A 21,759-nucleotide genomic window follows, 5' to 3' on the forward strand; every position below is an offset into this window, starting at 1 on the left:
GACCAAAACAGCGAGCCTCTCTGCTCAGTTACAAGTTCATTACCACACTTAATCTTCTTCTAGAAAGAAAAGCAGTCATTACCTGTATGAAGAGAACCTGTTAATAGCCTGAGAAGGTACTGGGCAAATTTCAATATTTCACGTTTACACCGTTTCCTACAGCCACTCATCTTAAGCAACAAGGTATTCCTCTGAGGAGAGCCAGAAGTCTTTGCCAATTAAAAAAAAAAGAAAATGAAAAAGACAGTCTCTGAGGGGAAACTTGTGTCTCAGTTTCTATCACAGGCTGCCTTACAACTCCTTTGGATTTAGCTGTGCTGCCTGAAAAGGAGATTCCTTAAAGAGCTAGAAAAGCCGGCTATGGAGACAACAAATAAGAACGTGAAGAGAGAGGGAGATGGCTCAGTGTGGTCACTAAGGTCTTCAGGAGCAGCAGCTCGGCTGCCAGCCGGTGCACACTTGTAGTAAAGTAGCTAGGACACAGCCGAGGAGGCTCCCATCCACAGCATCCTCTCCACTAGCTCCAGCAGCCTCACAGACCATTGAGAGGGAGGCGGGGCCTGCATGCCAACTCTTTCCTCATCAATGAATCAGCATGTAAGCAGGTGGGGAGACAGCTGACAGGTCACTGGGTGTCAGACCAATCTCACCCTCACCGGGGAGAAAAAAAAATGACCCCAGTGAACAGTGACCAGGCATGTTAAAGAATAAACACAGGAGCTACAAATAAAGATGAAAAAAAAGAGGAAAAAAGAAAGAGGAACTAGGCAAGACTGCAGCTCAAGGTCAGACATCTGAGAAATCTCTGACAGTGTGCTAGTTGTAGACAGGGGGCTTAGACAGGGAAAGGGCTTGTCCTAAAAGCCAGGACTTGTAGGGAAGAAGCTGAAAGGGGGATTCGAAATGAAAATAGACAATATCTTCTCTGTTTCAAGATAAAAATAAACAGCTGGGTGGTACCCTTTGGGGGAAAGTGTTCCATTATCAGAAAAAAAGTGAGATTTCTTCAGTTGTGATCACCCTTCAAAAGCCCTGCCACTAAGAAGGACTTCATCAAGATTTAGGAAAATTAGGCTGCCAAGTGGAAATTGGAAGTCTTCTATCCCATGCATCCTATTGATACCAAATGCCTGATCTTTTCTTCCTCTAGGGTATCTAATCTGTCTTCAACCAAGAAAGAGATGAGTGCCTACTATGTGCCAGGCATCCTAGTAGGTTCCTGTCCTACCCTGAGAGAAATGACTTTACCAACTGCTTCAGTTCCTCTGCATTGGTAGGGAGCATTTCTCTGCTGCTACTTTATCAAAATTTAGTCAGAATTGTCTTTATTGACTTTATTTTTGTACACAAAGAAACAAAACTTAAAAAGGCAGAACTAGAAGACATGTGTGTCCTTCACCAAGCAAAGCTGTGCTATGCTAAGGTTCCAAACATTCTCATTTTAAAAATATGCACATCTGAAGGTTCATTTTAGGTTAATGGAGATGGCACCTATAAAGTTCTTTGAGATCTTCATAAAGCACTATTTTGAATGTGAAAGTACTATAGGGATGGCTGTGTCAGAAATCCAGAGCTACATTTATATTCCTCTTGCTTTTTATCTCAGAAGGTATAGTATGCTTTTTGAGGTTTCTCCATGCCTTTGGCAGTTTCTGGGCTTCAGATGTATCCCAATTTTACTTTCAGGGTTGTTGATGTGTGCTTTTAAAAAAAATGGATGTTTCTGTTCAGATATAGGTTGTGTGGTTCTGGCACTTGGAACTAAATCAGAATATTTCCTACAGCAAATTTTCTAAGAAAAAAGGTTTTTGGGTTTTTTTTCCTCTTTTCTCTCCATGAATAATGAGGAAATCATTGTTTAGGATTCCTAAAGTTGTGCGAATACCCAAGGTTAACCCTCTACAATATCAGTACATTCCTTTACTTATACACAGCCATGGTGTTGACCCTAGAAGGAAGAAATACATTTGTGAATCATTTTCAGAACCTGTAAATATTCCATATGAAAACAGCCATATATTGTATCACCTCCAGGAGCCAAGAGTGGCTGGGAAGCTAAAAAATTTCCAAGGATGAGCCAATGTTTGGGGCAGATACACATACCTGAAGCAGAGGAAACAAATTTTGATATTTAGTGGATGTACCACTCATATTCAGATTTGAAGAGAAAGCTATAAGGAATAGTATAGATAGAGGCAATTCCTGCCTCTAACACAGATGGACTACAGGACTTATTTCAAGTCACTTATCCTGTTGTTGTTCCAGTCAACTCTTATGGCTATAAATTGTAGAATACTTATTAATTTACCTAAGAGGAAGGAATTTTCATTTTGGCATTCACACAAGTTGATGAAAACACAAAAATAAAAACAAAAATATGCATACATATGGTTATATCATAAGTAGTTTTTTGAGTAAGGTGACCACAAAACTCCAGTAGACACCATTATGGTCTCCAATTCAAAAGAAATCAGGATTTTTTAAGGGACCACTTAGTGCTAGCCACTCTGCTAGGCTTTCAGTTATAAAGAGAAAAATGAGATCAACATTGCCCTCAAAGAACTTAAACTTTACTTCTTAACATAGAAATAAAATAAATAAGAAGTAAGGGAAGCATACAGAAAAGTGTATATGGCTACCATAGTCCTTAAGGAACTCTTCTAAATTAAACCTTCATAGCACCTGAACTGTTTTAGAATACATGATCCCCTGAAAGCTATCATTCCTGAAATCAAAAAATACCAAAATTTTATGTAAGTGAATTATAATATATAAAATAACTGACTGTGCTTGGAATATCCTCTCTTCCCTCCCTTGCCCTTCATTTATTGAATTAACTCACCTCTAAAACACTTCCAAAAGGCCATCTTCTTCCTGAAGTCTTACCTGATCCAGTAAAGCACTTTATCCCTTTTACAAGAGATTTTCATATCTAGGATCCAAATTCAGGTCTACTAACCCTGAGTGAATAGTATTTTCATTTTAAAAGGCTGCCTCTTAAAAATACTATTAATAAAAACAACACTAAAAGGCAGTTGAACTCAGATTTACCTTAATGAACAATCTTGGCTACAGAGGAAAATGAATATAACATATATTTCTTTTCTCAATAGAAGTAGACAACTATGGAGACAAAATGGAGTAAACACTTCCATATGGGATTGCTTTCTCTGTGTATTTTTTAATTTGATTTTTTTGTTACATAGGAAGTATAAAAAGAGACATATTCATGAAAGATGATATTTAATTTAAAAGGGCAACAAAAATTAGAAACCTTAAGGAAAGCTTTGCCCATTTTGTGTTCCATCTCATGCCTGTCAGTATTTGTTGTTCATCCTTCTTTTTCAAAGGCAACTAATGACCTCACAAGGTGAGATCTTGCACTTAAATTGGGAGTTCAGTGAAGCAGAGTTGAACAAAGTTGTCAGCCTCACTCTTTCTCAGAGTCAGTGAGTCCAGTGGCAGGACCAAAGTCACAACAACCGGTGATGGTGTGGGATGCAGTGCATGTCCTTGGCATCTTTAATGTCTGGCAAAGAAGCTCTACCTCCTCAGCCCCTGCTGCAGCCACTTTCATGAATATTGGAACAAATTGTTCTCTTCTGTTCATCTTCCTTGGGGATGTCTTCATAAGGTAGGAGCAAACATCCCTCCAACTTACCAAACCAACAGGTTTGAAGTCTGGCTGCTACCCTCAACTTTAAGTCTGCCAGCTCAGAGGTTTTATTGGGGTGTGATCACTGTGCACCTTCTGGGAATCCCAGGTCAGAGTTGGCTGACAGGTGGAAGCCAGGGCGTCTGAACAATCACCATACGTATTCTCACACTGAATTACCACTTCATGAAGGCAGGAACCTTGTTTTATATAAAGCTTGGATCTTTTTGGATGCTAGTATAATATTCTCTCTAGTTGCTATTAAGTAAAAATTGCTTTTGAATTGTAAATGATATATATATATATAAACTTAAAAATATCTATGCAGCTAGATGACAGTGAATAAGAGTACTGAACCTCAAAGGAAACCCAAGTTCAAATCCAGTCTCAGACACTTAATTGGTTCTCTGACCAAAGCAAGTCATTTTACCTCTACATGCCATGCCCCAATTTCCTTTTCAGTCAGATGGGGATAATAATAACATCTACTTTCCAGGTTGTCAACAAAAATTGAAATAATATTTGTAAAAAAGATCTTTGTAAAACTTAAAGGCTATATCAGTGCTAACTATTACCATATAAATGTAGTAACTAGCTAAATTAATCCTATAAAATCCTATAATGATTCCAATTAAAATCATCAGTCCCTAACATGTTTGGTACTCTCATTCACACACAACACAACACACCTGTATTTCATGTATAGGGTTGGCTTAAAGCAAATCACATCTGTAGAATGTAAGGACATCATAAAACATCTGTAAGATGAATACAATAACCAGAGCATTTAGGGAAAAAAAAAGACTGATACACTGGTACAGTCTAACTTAATGGACTTTTATACTAGCAGCAATGCAATGATCCAGAACAATTCTGAGTGACTTATGAAAAAGAACAGTATCCACATCCAGGGAAAGAACTGTGGAAGTAGAAATGCAGAAGAAAAACAACTGCTTGATCATATGATTCAATGGGGATATGACTGGGGTTATAAACCCTAAATGATCAGCCTAGTGCAAATAGCAACAATATGGAAATAGGTCTTGATCAATGTCATATATAAAACCCAGTGGAATTGCATGTCAGATATGGGAGGGGGTTGGGGGGAGAGGAGGGAAAGAACATGATTTTTGTAATCCTGGAAAAATGCTCTAAATTAATCAATTAAATAAAATTTAAAAAAAAAGAAAAAACTAATAAAATTACATAGCTACATGTTTCCTGGTTGACCTTTTTGTTGGTTTCCAAATAGTTAAGAAAAAAATAGAAAACTAGTTTCACTTCCTCTGAGAGCAGCTATTTCTGTTATTACACTATCAATAAGAATCAAGAATTGTTATTCCTTTCTCTCATTCTTGCCTTCAGGCCTACAAAAGACTGCTTTTTCATTAGATATAGGGCAGTAGGATTATTGGCCTTCTACCAGTAAAGGCAATCAATCCTTCATTGTCCACAGTGAGATGACCTGGTTTGCAAGTTAAGCACTGGTGACTATTTAATACTATTTTAAAATTTCTATGACCTCTCAACCCTGCTTTTCTGTCTTCTCAATACATTCTATTTTTTCCTTTCTTACTCTTCTGTCTTAAATATCCTCCATATGTATATGCTTTAGGAAAGTGACTCCATTTAATGTTACCAGAAAAACATGATACATACCTCTTGAGTTAAATTCCCAAACTTTCCGACTCCAAATGCAATGGGAATATTCTTTGAATTATTGATTAGCCTTTCACCTCATTTTCTACCCATGTGGACTGAGACTAATTGACAGTTGCCTGCTCTTGAATGAAATGCCTTTCTACCTTCCAAAGATTTTGAGACTTGAGGGAAAAATTCATATTTTTATAGAAAGGAGTCCCAAAGGAGAATAGTGGGGCTGATCAGAAGAGGTGAAAGTTTTCTTTCATGGAGGTAATACTCAAACTTCACATGATTTAATCAGGAAACAAATGTTATTAAAGACATCTATCAAGTACCTATTTTGTAGAGTATTCACTGTACTGGAGTGAAATTCAAAGTTTAGATAAATTATAGTCCTGGTGGCATTTACAGTCTCAGAGGTGGAAGACACTAGCATATTCAATCATACATAGTGTGTTAGAAATATGTAGAACAAATGTATAGCCTGTGAGGGAGTGTTGTCTTCAGGAAGAAAGAAAATTAGCAGGTATAATAGAAATGGTAGGTTCTCTGGGTCCTAACCTTTCTTCTAAGCTAAGGAGAGCTAGCCTCTAGCTCCTTGTTAGCTCACTACATTACTTTGGACAAGTCATTTTTTTTTACTTTCTGGGCATTGGCTTCCTCAGCTGTAAAATGAGATTTCTTTTGTTTTTCTTCAAGGAGAAACTTTGAATCTGAATGGACTTAAAAGACCCTCTCTCTAGCTCTAGAATTCAAAGACCTTATGATGCTGCATTTTTAATTAAAACAGATTGGTTTCACATGTCACTGAATCACAGGCACTACCATGCCTGCTTCAGAAATACAAAGACCATTTTCTGAGCGATCATAACAAACTAGTCTCAGATCTTTTTTGTTAAGTACCTTTCACAGGGATTTGAAAGTGTTGGCTAATATAAAGATGCATTTACCTTAATTGCCTATCAGAGGAAATGTTCTCTCTTCCTGGCTGCTTCACTGAAAGCCCAGTCAGAGCAATACAGATCTTAATGTATTTGGGTCACCTCTATGGCTCCCTGGAATGCCCACAAAAGTAAAGGGATTTGATCCCTGGAGAAAAAAATACTCTTCATTTATTAAAGGAGGAAGGTTGCCATTCCTCTACTGAGAAAAAAAAAAGTCAAATTTCTCAATAAGTCTGTCCATATTCACTTACCTTTGTTCCAAAGGCTATCACACCTTCCCCAAACCCTAAATTAGACCTGTTCTATCCTGTTCATCTTATGGTGAAAAGACATTGTTATACTTTTCAAATTGTCACAAGTTGCAAAATTAAACATGTGCAGAATAAAAATAGCTCACCATGGGGCTGAGAAGAGACACAGAACAGAGCCTTGAGGCAAAGTCACAGGCTTGGAAAATGGGTCTTGATAAAATATCAGAATAACCAGTGTCCAGTGAAGAGGGAAACTACACTGACTGCTAAGTCCATTATCCTTCCAGGAATATCATCTTTCCCTATTTCAATGAACAAAAATCTTTTAAATGTGCTATAAACATTTGTTCCAACTTTAGTCAGCCTTTAATGATAAATCATTTTTTATCAAAATACAAACAAAAACTCAAAATTATTATCTACTTGTACCAGAGATCAAAACCCCTACCCTCCAAGTGACTAGGTTTCCATTAGCTGACAAATAAATAACTAATCATTCTAGATGGCGCCTGCAAACTCACACCAATTTTGTGTATGGGAGGATGAGAACATATAGTCCTTCATTCTACATAGAGTGGATTCAAAGATACTTTGTAATGATGATACCATGCTACATAAATAGTTGTTATGTAATAATTCTAACAGAAATAAAAATCATGTGAAACAGAGCGAGATATATATTAGCCCTTAGGTCTTGTTTTCTATTAGAGATGTAATAAAATTTTGTTTTTTTAGTGTCTCTACAGAGAATGTACTTGCATCCTATTATTTTTATTCAACTACAAAAAAAGTTATGCAGCCCACCTCTCCAAGAGTCCAAAGAACATGTAATGTACACAAATAATAGCATGTCTATAGAACATTAAAATAGAAGAATAAATATAATAGCAACTTTGCAACTTTCCTGAGGACTATTTGAATCAACACCCTGTCAAAATGATGAGAATGAAAGTAACAATAATATCAAAATTATTAATATTAAGAAAACCTAAGGCCAAGTACCACAAAGCATATATAGAGAACTTGATTCCCATTCTCTAAAAAGGAAACAAGGAGACCCATACATATTCTTAGAAAACAGAATAAAAAGAGGAAAACCTCCAGAAATAAGTTTGGGAAAAGGAGACATCATTTCACTGAGCAATAACAAAGGATGAGAATATGTATACAACCAGGGGTTTGTGGAATGTAACTAAATGCTTTTCCTCTGAATAATCCTTATAAAATGTTTATGATTCAAGAATGAAAACAAAAGATCCTCCATAGGTGAAAGCCACATGAATTCACCAAACAGTACTTTGTCAAAGAAGCATAAAACAAATGGCTAAAGCATGCTGACATATGTGGAATAGAAGTATTTGTAATTGTAATTTTAATTCAGGTCATTGCCACTGAAAATTGGAGGAGTATACCTACAAATCCTTGACTTATTGCTCAATGTAGATTATATAGATACATGGTAGAATGTATGGAACCAATTTTTTCAGGCTGTAGTATTTAAAACCTAACAAATGCCTAATAAGTCATGGCCAAACAACTGGAAATTAAAGCGGTAACTCTCAAGTGGGGAATGGCTGAGGAAATAATTCTATATGAATATAACATAATAATACTAAAGCATAAGAAAGGATCTTTGAATGATCAAGTTGGAAAGAATTCTAAAAATAAATTAGAACAACTCCTTAATTTGTTATTTGAGGAAGCTAGGACTCAGAAAAGGAAAATAATCATTCCAAAGTCATATATTTAGTATATAAAAGGGACAATTTCAATAAAACCTTGGAAGACTTGTATGAATTGATGTAAGGTGAGCAGAACCAAGGGAACAAAAACATAAATGTTGTTCACATTTTAACAATTTCAAAAGACTTCTTTATCAATGAAATGAGCAATCATATATCTGGAGGAACAGTGGTGGAGCATGCTACCCCACCTCCTGACCAAGAGGTGAATGAGGCAAGCTGGTGAATGAGCTCTATGCTTTTCAGCAGGGCCAGACATCGTGGTCATCAATCTGTTTTGATTATTCACATTTGTTAAAAAAATGTTTTCTTTTTCTACTTCCCCACTTCCCCCTGGCAGTTTGGATGTTGATGTGAAGGTAGGAAAAAATATTTATTCATGAAAAATATAAAAGAATTTTTAAAGGAATTTGTTAGCTAAAATTATGTAGAAGAAGCTTGCTATATTTTGTGAAGTGATTCATGATAAATTACCATCCTACAAATGCAGAATCTAAAATATGATGGAGAATTCAACCTATCAGCTTCAATTAAATATTTTCAAGGACCAAATTGCTAACCACAATTGCTCAGACATAACATTGATTCTAAATAAATTGATAAAGGAATCTTGCCAAATATCCCTAATTTCTGATCTACATGGAAGATAATACTATCAAAATATAGTGAGCATAAGAAGTTGATCAAAATCATATGGGAATTTTATTAAAGAAAGGAAATTAACCATATGGTATATAACAAAAGCAGTAACTAAAGGAAAATTTAACTCTTTAAATACACATCAATTTGGGAATGGCTAAATAAACTGTGGTATGTGATTGGGATGAAAAACTACTGTCATATGGAAAGAACAGGTTAATTTTGGAAAAATACATGGAAAGATCTACATGAAATTATGAAAAGCAAAACAAGAAGAAGCAAGAGAACATGAGAGATGTTGCATGAAAATGAGTTGTGTACATCCACATGGTGGCTTAGCAGTACCACATCTTAAACTATACTATCAAGCAGTGATCATCAAAAACAATATGGTACTGGCTACGAAATAGAAGGTTGGATCAATGGAGTAGACTTGGAGTAAATGACCTCAATTAGCTAGTGTTTGATAACACCAAAGATTCTGACTTTGGGGATAAGAATCTACTATTTGACAAAAACAGCCGGGTTGCTCAGTGAATTGATAGCCAGGCACAGAGATGGGAGGTCCTGGATTCAAATCTGACCCCAGACACTTCCTTGCTGTGTGACCTTGGGCAAGTCATTTGACCCTCATTGCCTAGAACTTACCACTCCTCTGCTTTGAAACCAATACCTAGTATTGATTCTAAAATGGAAGGTAAGAGTTTTTTAAAAATTGCTGGGAAACATGGAAAACAGTATGAGAAAAATTAGGTTTAGATCTCATACCCTGTACCAAGATAAATTCGAATATGATTTATCACTTGTTTATATGGACAAAGGATTTGAGGTTTTGGTTTTTAAAGATTGTTCTATTATAAAAATGAATAATATGGAAAACACATGGAAATAGGATAAGTTACATAAAATAAAATAGTACTTATTTTTCTGCCTACTTCTTTTAAAGATTGGACCTATAAAATATGGAGTTTCATCCTAATTATCATATTTACCTTCAAAAGGCAATTATGTTATTCTACAACATGACAGTCTGTAGGATAGTATACTTATAAGAATAATGGTAGTCACCCCATCAGAAAAAGATGAAAATGAAATACTAAGTAACAAAGGATATCCCCCACTAGACTTATAAAATACATTCAAAATTGCTCTATCTTCAGATGGACCCTATGAAACAGTTAATATACAATCATGGAAACAAAATTCCCTTAATGTTGCATGAGTTCACTTAAATATTTCAACAAAGAAGCATTCAAAGAACACTATCATGTAAATTTGTTGCAAAAAACCAGTAAGACTTTTGAAAGTTATTCATCATCTGATCATTGTTCCCAAAATGTACAAAAATCATTGCTATGGATTCAAGACTTATTAAGTGCTTCAGAATTTGGAAAATGAGAAACTAAGTTTCATCACTGTAGATTGCAAAAGTTTAGTACCAAATAAATAGAAAGATTCAATCAAGTTGCCAGAATTCACTATTGTTGATTAACAGACTAGAGATCCTTGTTTTCCAAATATAAATCCCAAAATATAATAAAAAATTTAATAAATATAATGGGACTAGAATATCATTACAGAAAAATTCCTAGAAAACAATTACTCAGATATAACATTGCCCCATAAAAAAATAAGAATAGTGTCTTTAATAGATATAGGTCAATAGAATAATCATGAGCAGCACACAATATCAAATGAAAACTTTTCAAAATATGTTAGAACAAGATGGAATACTTATACTTGAATTTTCCTCTGCTACTGAAATTGTTCTAAAAAGGCTTTAATGCTTTCATTGATAAGATAACTATAGAAAATGAGCTTATACCTAATACTTCTTTAACAATACAGCAAAATCTTTTATAAATTGATCAAAAATCTGTACAACAATAAGTGTAAAAGAACAGTGATAGAATAGCAACTTGTTCACAGTCCATATCTATATCAATTCCATTGAATGAAAGATAATTCATGGTAATCTTCTAAGTAGCTCACATTTCAGTACAGTGGAAAATATGAGCAAGTTGGATTTGGAATTGGGGAATAAACTACAAATCTAAACTCTGTTACCACTTTTGAGATGTTGGGTAGGTCACATCTTCTGACCTAAGTTTCATATTTGTGAAATGAAGCAGTTGACTTAGATAAACTCTAAGATCTCCTTTGGCTCCAAATCTATGACCTTATAATCCATACAGTTTCCCATGTGCCATTCTTTCCATAATCCTGTACTATCAACAGCAAAAGTATAATTATTCCCGTTTTAAAGATATGGCCACTGATACTCAGGGTAGTCAAATGACTCACCAAAGCTATGTGGCTGGACATTGATCTCAGGGTTAATTTTTTTTTATAATATGCTTTTTCTATGCTCTCCATGAAATTATATGTAAGCATATAATTGTTCTCTATAGGATATGGTACCATACAGAATGCATATGAAAAAGGGTTTATTCCATATTTCATGAACTCTATACCAGGATACTTGAGGAAATGGTAATAGCACAATAAATTTGTATATTCAATTAAATATTTCTAAATATTTATATGAAAGTTCTATGTTCCAAATTAAGTCTTTGGATATGTTTAACGGTGGCCAATGGCATTACATAAAACCAGAGGTACAGGAGAAACCAACATGGTTCAGTTCCCATCAGAGAAATGCTCAAATCCATGAAATATCACCATAAGAAAAGAATATGAGAAATTTTCCAGGCTACTAACTCTGAAAGCATCTAAAGAAACATATGAAAGCTATTTAATAGAATTTGCTAGGCAGTAGCTTTGGGAACCTGATCATTATTTTAAATATCTAAAGGCCTATCATATAGAAAAATTATATATTTATATATGTGTACATACATATATAATTACATATCCCAAATTTTATATGTCTATCATCTATAAGGTATATTTATAAAAAATAAAATATTTGTTGAAAAATTATCTGATGCTGAAGAAAGCAAAATGCTACATTTTAAAGAAAGGATAATGTGCTATTTTATTGAGGAAAAAGGATAGGCTCTGAGAAAAGGGACTAAATATATTTGTCTATTGCCAGTGGACAGATGAGTAGGAATAGATGTCTGGCTATAGTGGTTTTGTTGTTATTGTTTAACTATTTCAATTGTGTCTGTCTTCTTGACCCCATTTAGAGTTCTGGGCAAAGACACTGAAGTGGTTTGCCATTTTCTTCTATAGTTCATTTACAGATGAAAAGACCAAGGCAAACAGGGTTAAATGACTTGCCCAGGGTCACACAGCTAGTAAATGTCTAAGGACAGATTTAAACTCAGAAAGATGAATCTTCCTGATTTCAGACCCAGAGTTCTGCCCACTGTACCACCTAACTGCAGGCTAGAGTGAAACATATAATATAATGGTACCTGATAGGTGAGCTAATGAAAAGTTTCGATGGTCAGAGGTAGAATTGTATATTTCTTCTAAAAGAAAATGGAAAACCAAAGAAGAGTCCTGAGCTATTAGGTGAGGGCTGAAATGGTGGGCATGGCAATGTTCCCAACACCTGTTCCAGAAGGATCTGAGGTAAGAAAAGGCTTAGGATAGAAAAAAAGGATTTTTAAAAATTTCCAATTCCACCTGCAATTTAGAATTAGGGAAAAAATGGAAATTCAGAATAAACCTAAATTCTCATAGTTCATGAAAAACTTGAAGCTCTAGTACTTTGAACTGAAACAAAAAATCTCTTTATATTGTGATTGATAACAATAATAATAATGATTCAGTCACCTCATAGTCCAGGGAAAAATGTATGGTACCAGGATTCAACATCCAGGTTATGTAATTGAACCTTTGTTGTGTAACAGGCAAATAATCTTTTACTCAACTACATGATAGAAATAGAATCACTTATGCCAATCTCATAATAAGGTGAAGAAAACTACCATTGACATTATTTTCTACCCTCTGTTATAGAGCAAAGACACATTTTCCAAAATATTTGACAATTATTTGCATGTAAATTAATATATGCACCAATGTACATATCTATATTAATATCTAGCAACTGTATGAGTTCCATAACATCATGGACTCTCTTGATTCACCATTTAATTCCTGGAATTTAGCACACTTTGACACAGTGTCAAAATGTGTTTTTGAGAAACTTTATTTGCTCATGATCTACTCTTTGTTTCTCTATTTCATAAATCCAAAACAATCCCTGGAACAAAAATCAGAATTCTGAATATGAATCCCAAATGGCCACAAACTTACTCTTTGACTTTAGGTATCTGTTTTACCTTCTATGATTTAAATTTACTTCATCTATAAAAGAAGTAGGCTTTCAGTACTGATTACCCAACTTCTACAACTTTTCATCCTCTTGGACTTGCCCCACCTTATCACTACTCTCTTGAATCCCCTTCAATTTTCCCACATTTATTTGATTCTCTTCACATCCTATCATTCTTTCTCAAATGCTTGTGCTAATTCCTTACCTTTTCCCCTTCTCCTAAAAGATGGCTATTCCCCTAATGTATTCTTTCTCGACATTCTCTCTCTCAGCACTTGTATTTATTTCAACATCTTCAACTATCACTATTCTGCAGATGTCTCCAAAATCAATACTTCCAGCTTATATCTCTATCTGCCAAGTTCCAGACTTACATATCTATAGACACTTGTGAAACATCACTATCTAGACTGATATAACATTTTTTCAGTCTTTAAATACCCCCCTGTTTAGCAACTCCTTAATAAACTTACCATATAATATTCCGTCTATATGTTTTGTCTTATCTCCTGTTATTCACTTTAGGTCCCAAAACCCCACTGTAACCGCCTGATCTAAACTTTGCATCTTACTAAATTTCACAGTATGAAGTGGACACAAAAGGTACTTATTGATTTTTTAATAGGCTTGACTAGATAATCCCAACAATTTCTACTTCTAAAATTATTTTATAGAAACTTTTGGAGAGGAGTATGAATAAAAGTATTAATTCAGGACTCACTACATATATGGACCTATGTTAAAAATACAAACAGAAAAAACAAGAAGATCTAGGAAATCATATCATAACACAAGGAAATAACCCACCTTGAACCTGCAGTGTATGTGGAAAGACCTAGTAGGTTATACTAGATGGATCAATTATAACAAAAGCCAAATATATTCCAAATTTAATAATCCATGAATATTTTAAAAAAAGTTTAAAAGCCACATCTCAGGGAAGATCCTTACAACACAACTAACTGCTGAAAACCATTTGTGGCCATCTGAGAAGATGGGATGTGGTCTCTGTAATGCATCTTCTTCCTTTCATTTAAAAAAAAATGTCAAGTCAATAAAACCTCACTATCAAATAACATCATCGATGATATCAAAGATAATCAATAGAGCTAAAAAGTAATTTTGATTATTCTTACCTCTTACATGTCACATGATCATATAGAGCATTTTTAGTTTTTTTAATTTATTTTACTTTATTTATGTTTAAGTATAATTTTATCATAGGATGAGAGTATTCAAAATCACCCATGACTATATGAACATACAAATACATTTTATGTATTTATATGCATATATACATAATTGAGATGTTTAATTCTTTCTCTTGATTATTTTTACTAATTTCTTTCAATTCCATGTTCCTATGATACAAGGCTATTTAGTTAACATTAATTATTAAACCTTCTTAAATCTATTTTATATTATATATTTTAAACCATTAAAAATTTTCAGCCAAAGCATTAGGCACATAAGATAGTTCTATTTTTAGGAAGGGACAAGAGATATAAATAAAAAATCAGAGATATATTTCCAGATTTTTAGTGTAAATGCATGGAAGAACTATAGTGCTGTTATGGGAAAGTTACAAAGAACATTGTCCAGTATTTTTATTTTTGTGGAATTTTTGTTTATTTTTAAATTTTGTCTTTAAGGATGAGTTAGAGGGAAGAATGCAAGGTGGAGAATGCTGAGGTTAGTTTTAGAAGTGTGAATGGATGCTGGATGTAGATTTGGTCATTCACTATGATCAAAGAGGCTGAGTACAGTGAATCTCTGAAACTCCAGTATCTTGGATTGTAGAAGGGTTAAAACCAATCAGATGTTCACACTAAGGCTGTCACCAATAGTATGCATTCCCCTGGAGGGCAATAATACAGAGCTATCTAAGGAAGGGCTTGCTTGCCCAGGTCAGAAATGAAGCAGGTTAAAACTTTTATACATATCAACAGGAAAATAGGCTCTAAAACCTTTATACTTCCAGGATAAACTTGGGAGATCCAGTGTCTGAAATAAATGCTTAAATAAGTAAATTAATAGGCAAATAAGTAGAAATATAGCTTATAGATAAATTGATAAGTAAATTAATGAATAAATTAACACCTAAATAATAAAACAGATGAAGAAATAGATGCATAAACAAACAAATAAATGGCTAAGTATAATAGATTGGAGGCTAAAAGGAAATGCTAAGGGAAATTTAGGAAGAGGTTATTTAGGGATGCAGACACTGGAGTCACTTCTACAAATTTGTGGTTTTTGTATCAACAAACTTGTCACTTCTTGTTGATACCATCTTCTGTAAGTATCATTGTCCTGTTTTTCATCTGCTAATGAGAATTGCCTAGCTCCTATAAAACAAGTTTGGAGAGGAGTAGTAAGAAGTTGATTTAAGTGAATAAAACAAAATTTAGAAAATACTACATATAGGAAAGTTTGGCATTACAAAGAATGACATACTTTTCATTTGGCCTAAGAGAACTGATCCCTTCACTTAGATAAAGTACCCATAATGTTAGTGGCAATGACATTGGAGGAATAGAAGAACAAATGTTAACCAATATAGCCATAACTATAGAAAATCAAAAACAAAAGACAAACAACAGCAATCTAAAGAAAAGGTTTTAATTACCTTTAGTTGAACTAAGTTCTTTTGATGAATTTCCATAATTGTCCTATTATGATTGTATTAATGTCATAGGCAGAATAGTAGCTAATAATAACTAACAATGATATAGTGTTTACCATGTGCTAGGCATTGATTTCAATGCTTTCACTTGTCTCATATGATCCTCAGAATAACTTTATTAGGTAGATGCTATTATTATCCCATTTTCCAGATGGGGAAATTGAGGCAGAAGTAAAGTGACTAGCCACAGTTAGCAAGTGTCTCTGGTCAAATTTGAACTTATGTCTTCTTGACTCCAAGCCTCACAATCTACTGCACCGCACAATTACTTTTGAATACTAAACATTCTCACACATATTCTTTTTCAGAAGCTTATGATTATCTCCAACATATGAGTTTAACCACTTGGGCTGCAAGAAAATTCAATTTAACATTAAATTGAATGGAAAAGCTCATATCCCCAAGCCTTTCTAAAGATTAATAATGACAATCAGAATTTTGCCCCTTTACCAGAAGCCAACTATCTTGTTTTGATTATGCTTAACAAAATATCAGAAAATGTTGGAAATAGTAATCTCCTTTCAAATCTATTTTACAATTCCAAGGTTTCCCCTAACTAGGAAAAGGAAATAAATGTCATTGTGACTTCTGGGTGTCCCTGAATGTTCATTTCCACAGAGTAATAGCTTAAGAGGATTATACCTTGTCAATTGGAACCCACTGACATATCCCTTACCTATCTCACCACCCAGTTTAAATATTCAGAACCTTGGACTGATGATGGACTGTAAATGATAATTTATGGCCCTGATCTTCCATAAGAACACCATCAGGGAACAAACAGGAGATCACGTGACACTGTATGCTGGCACATAAAAAGGGCTTAATGCAACTTTCATGTTGCATACTCTTCAGTACAGAAAACACACTATTCAATCCTTAGGGCAAGGAATGTCTTGCTAAAAGGCTTTTTAATGCACCACACAAATTCTCATAAGGAATTGTCCAGGGCTGGTCCTCTGCACAGGAGGATTAAGAAGCTATCTACCTATCCATATATCTAATGTTGATTTGAAAGAAGCCAAAGATAACAAAAAAGTATCCCATATACACAAAATGCCAATGGCACTGTATGTACTTCTTTGGATTAAGCATTAAAATGAAAATACAAATATACTGACATTTACAGAATGATTTGTGGCAAGTCACTTAATTAACCTCACTTTACCTCAATTTCCTCATTTGTAAAATTAGGGAATTACATTAGATTATGTCCAAAATCTGTTTTATGCCAAATATACTGCCATTCTAAGATTCTGAGTTTAATATAAGCCTCCAACAGCTTGGAACAACAGGAACAAAACAGCAACAGGAATAAGAAGAAACCAGTTTAATACACTAAACAGTTGAATTTTGATGAATGAAGGAAAATTGGCAGCAAGTAAAGAAAGCTTTAGGATGAAAACTTGGATAGAGAATCAAACATATGGGAAATTGGAAAGAGGCTGGAGTCCTAGGTAGCATGAGAACATTTAAGGGAGGGGGGAATTAGAGGAGTAATAGAACCAAAAATGGAAGAGGTAGGAACTTAAAAGAATGAAATTCAGCTGGAAACAGACTATTTAATTTTCTTGTTAAGGAGTCCATTATTTTTCATGGATGCTATTTGTGCTCACACGATCTATCTAAAAGATACTGAGAAATGAACGAGGAGTTTGGAGACTCAGTTCTTACACAAATCAATGACAAATTCTCAATGGCCTTGATTTATCTCATCTGAAAAATGGTAGGATAGATGTAGCACTGCTGGTTTAGTGGATCTTATAATGGGAATACATCAGAGAAAAGGCAGAACTCAATTCCTACTTTACTTGTTTTCTAAACCAAAGAGAATGTTCTTCAGATTAGAAAAGCATAGAAGAAAAATGAATTAAAGTAAATTGAAATCCAAGGTAAATGAAATAGAATGAGATAATCTTCTTGTCTTCAAGGAGTATTCAATTTAATGACTGATGAACTCTTTCCCTGGATGATGAAAAACAAATATATAAACACCTAAACTTGTGAATGATAACATAGACTTTCTAAAAAGGATCTTATAGGACCTGGGAAGAATAAGAGCAGAGTGACAGCACAGTAGATGTGGAAATCTTCAAATGTTCAAAAAAAAAAAAGATAAGGTGGTGGATTCTTCAAATAAAATAGCTGGATATCAAATGTTTGGAACATTCTAGGAAACATTATTTGTAATCTTTTAGAAAAGAAAAGTAGGCACTAAAATTCAGCAGATATATTAAATGTAAGTGATGTAAGACTAACCTCATCTTTTGAGGCAGTTACTAATCTCATATATCTGAGGAATACCATGTATACTATATATGGATCTAAAGAATGAGAAACTGGAAGGTACCTTTGAGATCACCTAGTTATAAACCCTCCTTTAACAGATGAAGAAACTGATGTCTAGAGGGGTTGCTTAGTTGAATCATTTAGGTATACCTAGCAAGATCTAGCATTTGATCCACTGCCTCCAAACAGAGCACTCTTTCCACTGCTGTACTATTCCTTAGCAAGGAAAGCAAAAACCCTTTCATGAAACTTTTGTGGATAAAATGGAAGGATGAGGACTAGAACAGAATATAGTTAGTTATATTCAGAACAAGTTGAATAACTTAATTTAGTAAACAATGATAAATATAGAGGGTGTTTTCTTCTGGTGGAATATCAAAGGAATGTCAAAGGGGTCCATGAATAAAACTTATTATCAGTATCTCTGATGAAAGCCTAGACAAATATTTGGGCAATACAAATTTGGAATAGGATCATAGAATTATGTTTTCCCCTCCAAAAAGAACCAAAAAACCTCCAACCTAAAGAATAATAAAGTCTAATAAAATGAAATATAATAGAAATAAATATAAATTGTTACTCAGTTTTTAAAAAAAAAAACTACCTATGTATCCTAGGGAAAGTATGTAGCTACAGTAGCTCATGTAAAAAGGAGCTGGAATTATAATGGACTGTAAAATCAATATGAATAAAATAAAGTCAACAAATATTTATTAAAGAGTCTAACACAGGTGCCAAGTGAGCTAAGTGCAGGGAATATAAAGGTCCTTTCCTTACCTCTTAATGCTGCCTCCTTTCTTATCCAATAGGCCAGGGGTACCACTGGACAGGAACAACTTGGGCCAGATACCCCACAAATGCACAGTATGTTGTGGTTGCCAAAAATAAATATTAAAAATAACCCTCCAATCAGTTAGTTTGCATTAATAGTGGTATAAGAAAAATTATGTTGATTATATTGCTATATCCTGTCCCAGTCAGACTACAGGTGTAAAAATGAATTCATTTCTGAATACCATATTTTACCAAGGACTTGAAAAGGCTGAGCATATTCAGAGAAGGACAAAAGAGATGGCAAGAGGGGACTTGAAACCACATTAAACAGAGTCTGGTTGAACACATATGGGGATGTTAGCTTAGAGAAGAGAATACTTAAAAGGAAGACAGATCTCTTGTCATAGTTGAAGGGTTGTTAAGTGAAAGAAGGATTATTTTTCTTTTCCATTGCCCTAGAGAGAAGAGCCAGTGGCAACTGATAGAAGTTATAGGCAGGAAGACAAAAATTCAATATAAAGAAAAACTTGATAACAATAAGCATTAACTGAAAGTAGACAAGCTTGTCAGAATTAAATGGAAAACCCTGTTGGAGTTCTGAGTGTTTTAAATATGGCATCTAAATATCCCCTTACCTGGGATGTCAACAAAATAGAATCTACACTTGAAGGTTAGGCTAGATAATCATTAAGATCCCTCCTACATTCCAAATTTTGTGATCCTGCGATTCTACAAAGTTTTTATAAGTGTATAATTGGACATAAGAACAAACTAAACTTATTTAGGAAAGATAGGTTGTTTGAGAAATTGCAAGGTCAACTTCACTCATAGATAATCATTCAGTAAATTAGATAAGTCATTTCAGAACCTAGACCAAAAAACACCTAAATCCATACACAGAGATACCCGAATTTCCTTTAGGAGAAATGATGTGATGTTTCAAAGTAAAAATGCCCATGGAAAAAAAAATTAGTGAACATTTCAGACCAAGGTCCAAAATATAACCATTAGATCCTTCCCATAGAATAGTTTTAGGAAACGATGCATGAAAAGGTGCTTGGATGGAACATTATAAAATGAGTAGAAACCAATAGGTGAGGAAAAAAGGGAAAGTTGGAAGAGGAAAGCAAAGTATCTTAGTCAAACTTCACAGTTTTCCAAGAGGTCACCTGCTAGTTGTATTAAATACTTCAACAAACATATATTCAAAGCTGCTTTTTATAAAATGTTATGCTATGATACAAGGGAGCATCTTCCCCATTGCAAGGAGTTGGGTTTTTTCAGTTTTGTCAATCAATATTCAAGACAATTCATGAAGAATATCTGTATGATAACCTTTTATTTTAATATTTCAGGACATGACAGGTCAGGCAAATGTACATAAAATAGGTTAAACTTTTATATACATATTGTTAAAGGCACTAAGTTGGAAGCAAGTTAGTTATTTTGAAATCAAGGGGAATCCCTTTTCAAGTTATTTCATAAAAAAAGATTGACACAAGTATTGGCTTAACTACAGACCTGCTAGAGATAGAAGCAGATTTCTCTTTGCATCCCTATACTAGTTTCATGACTAATTTAAAATTGATGCTAAATATAGTAATTTTATTAATTCATTTGTTTAGTCTATCAAGATATGCTTTAACTGGCAAAGAAATTCTTGGAAATAAATATTCAGGACTAGCTCTTTACAGATAACTAACATATTGGTCCAAAAACAACACTATCACAAACTTAAAATGGATTTACTTTTATAAAGTCAGTTATTTCATAAGATGGAACATTTTTATTTCATTAAAAGAATTATGTATTCTTTGCCACCTGTGACATGAGGAGTGAATAGCTTCCTTCCACCTTCATCTTTTTTTGATTTCTGATGCTAGAACACGTGTTAGAATTTAAATACAATTGTTCCTTGGCAACCCCCACACAGCTTGCCTTTCATAATTTGCCTTCTGTTACACAATTTGCCCTCTTTTCTGAATCAAGAATTATTGGGGCTATTTGGCAAAGGAAGCTGAAAAGGCCAATTTTGAAGTTTCAATCAGTATTTGCAGAGGCAGAAAGATACCTTTCACCTTCCTCCCACCCTGTCCCAGTCCATAAACTTAGAGAAAGAGTCTGTAAAGCCCAGTGCCATATCTATGAATATCGAGTTTTTTATTTTTAATTTTCTTAAAAAATAACATCTCCTTTGATATGAGTGAGCATAGGATGATTTAAAAATGCATATTCAAAAACAGCCATTATGGTCAGTTATTCAGGTGAGCAGTGACACTGGTGACTAAGACATCTGAAGGCAACCAAGATCTAGCCCAAGTCTACATTAAGTAATCTAATGTGAAATCAAATAGCTTCGTGAGTCATAAGAGTGGAAAAGTGCCCTTAGCATTCTTGGCAGCCCCTCATACAAGGCTGGGTTCAGTGATAATTAGGTACCAGGTTTTTTGTAGGGGAGGGGTGTCAGGAAGAGAAATTGAGTGCAAGCTATCAATACACCAGCTTTAAACCTGAAAGGATCATAATAGGGGAAAGGAAATGTTTAGTCTATAACCATTTTCTCTAGACTGTGAATCAGCTAAATAGAAATGTTTCCAGAAAGCTGATGCTGGGATGCTTATACCTAAGAATGGGGTAAGGTCAAAAACCAGGGGTTTTAGTTTACCTGGTTTTGATGGACAAATAGTGGAAGAAAAGAACAAGGTGGTGCTGGCTAGTGGAATCTGAGTCCTGAACCCAAACATGATGAGAACATAAGGTGAGCTGGGCATAGAGGACATAGAGCTATTGCTAGTTGGTTGATCAGTCATGTCCAACCCTTCATGACTTCATATAAGGTTTTCTTGGTAAAGATATTGGAGGGGTTTGCCATTTCCTTTTCCA

The 21,759-nt window shown here is 34.3% G+C and overlaps 1 protein-coding gene across 3 annotated transcripts in view; it reads right to left on the minus strand.

Annotated features, from left to right (window-relative positions):
- The window catches only part of KCNIP4 (potassium voltage-gated channel interacting protein 4), a 1,185,503-nt gene that overhangs the window by 883,842 nt on the left and 279,902 nt on the right, over window positions 1-21,759 (minus strand). The window contains exon 1 of one of the 3 annotated variants that reach the window (XM_007496664.3): window positions 83-10,385. The exons of the other annotated variants lie outside the window; for them this stretch is intronic. Coding sequence (XP_007496726.2) covers window positions 83-170 — 88 coding nt within the window. The 5' untranslated portion in view covers window positions 171-10,385. Of the gene's footprint in view, window positions 1-82; window positions 10,386-21,759 lie in introns of those variants that run through there. 3 annotated transcript variants of the gene reach the window in all.

Source organism: Monodelphis domestica, chromosome 6 (assembly GCF_027887165.1).
Source record: "Monodelphis domestica isolate mMonDom1 chromosome 6, mMonDom1.pri, whole genome shotgun sequence".
In the NCBI taxonomy this organism is placed as follows: domain Eukaryota; kingdom Metazoa; phylum Chordata; class Mammalia; order Didelphimorphia; family Didelphidae; genus Monodelphis; species Monodelphis domestica.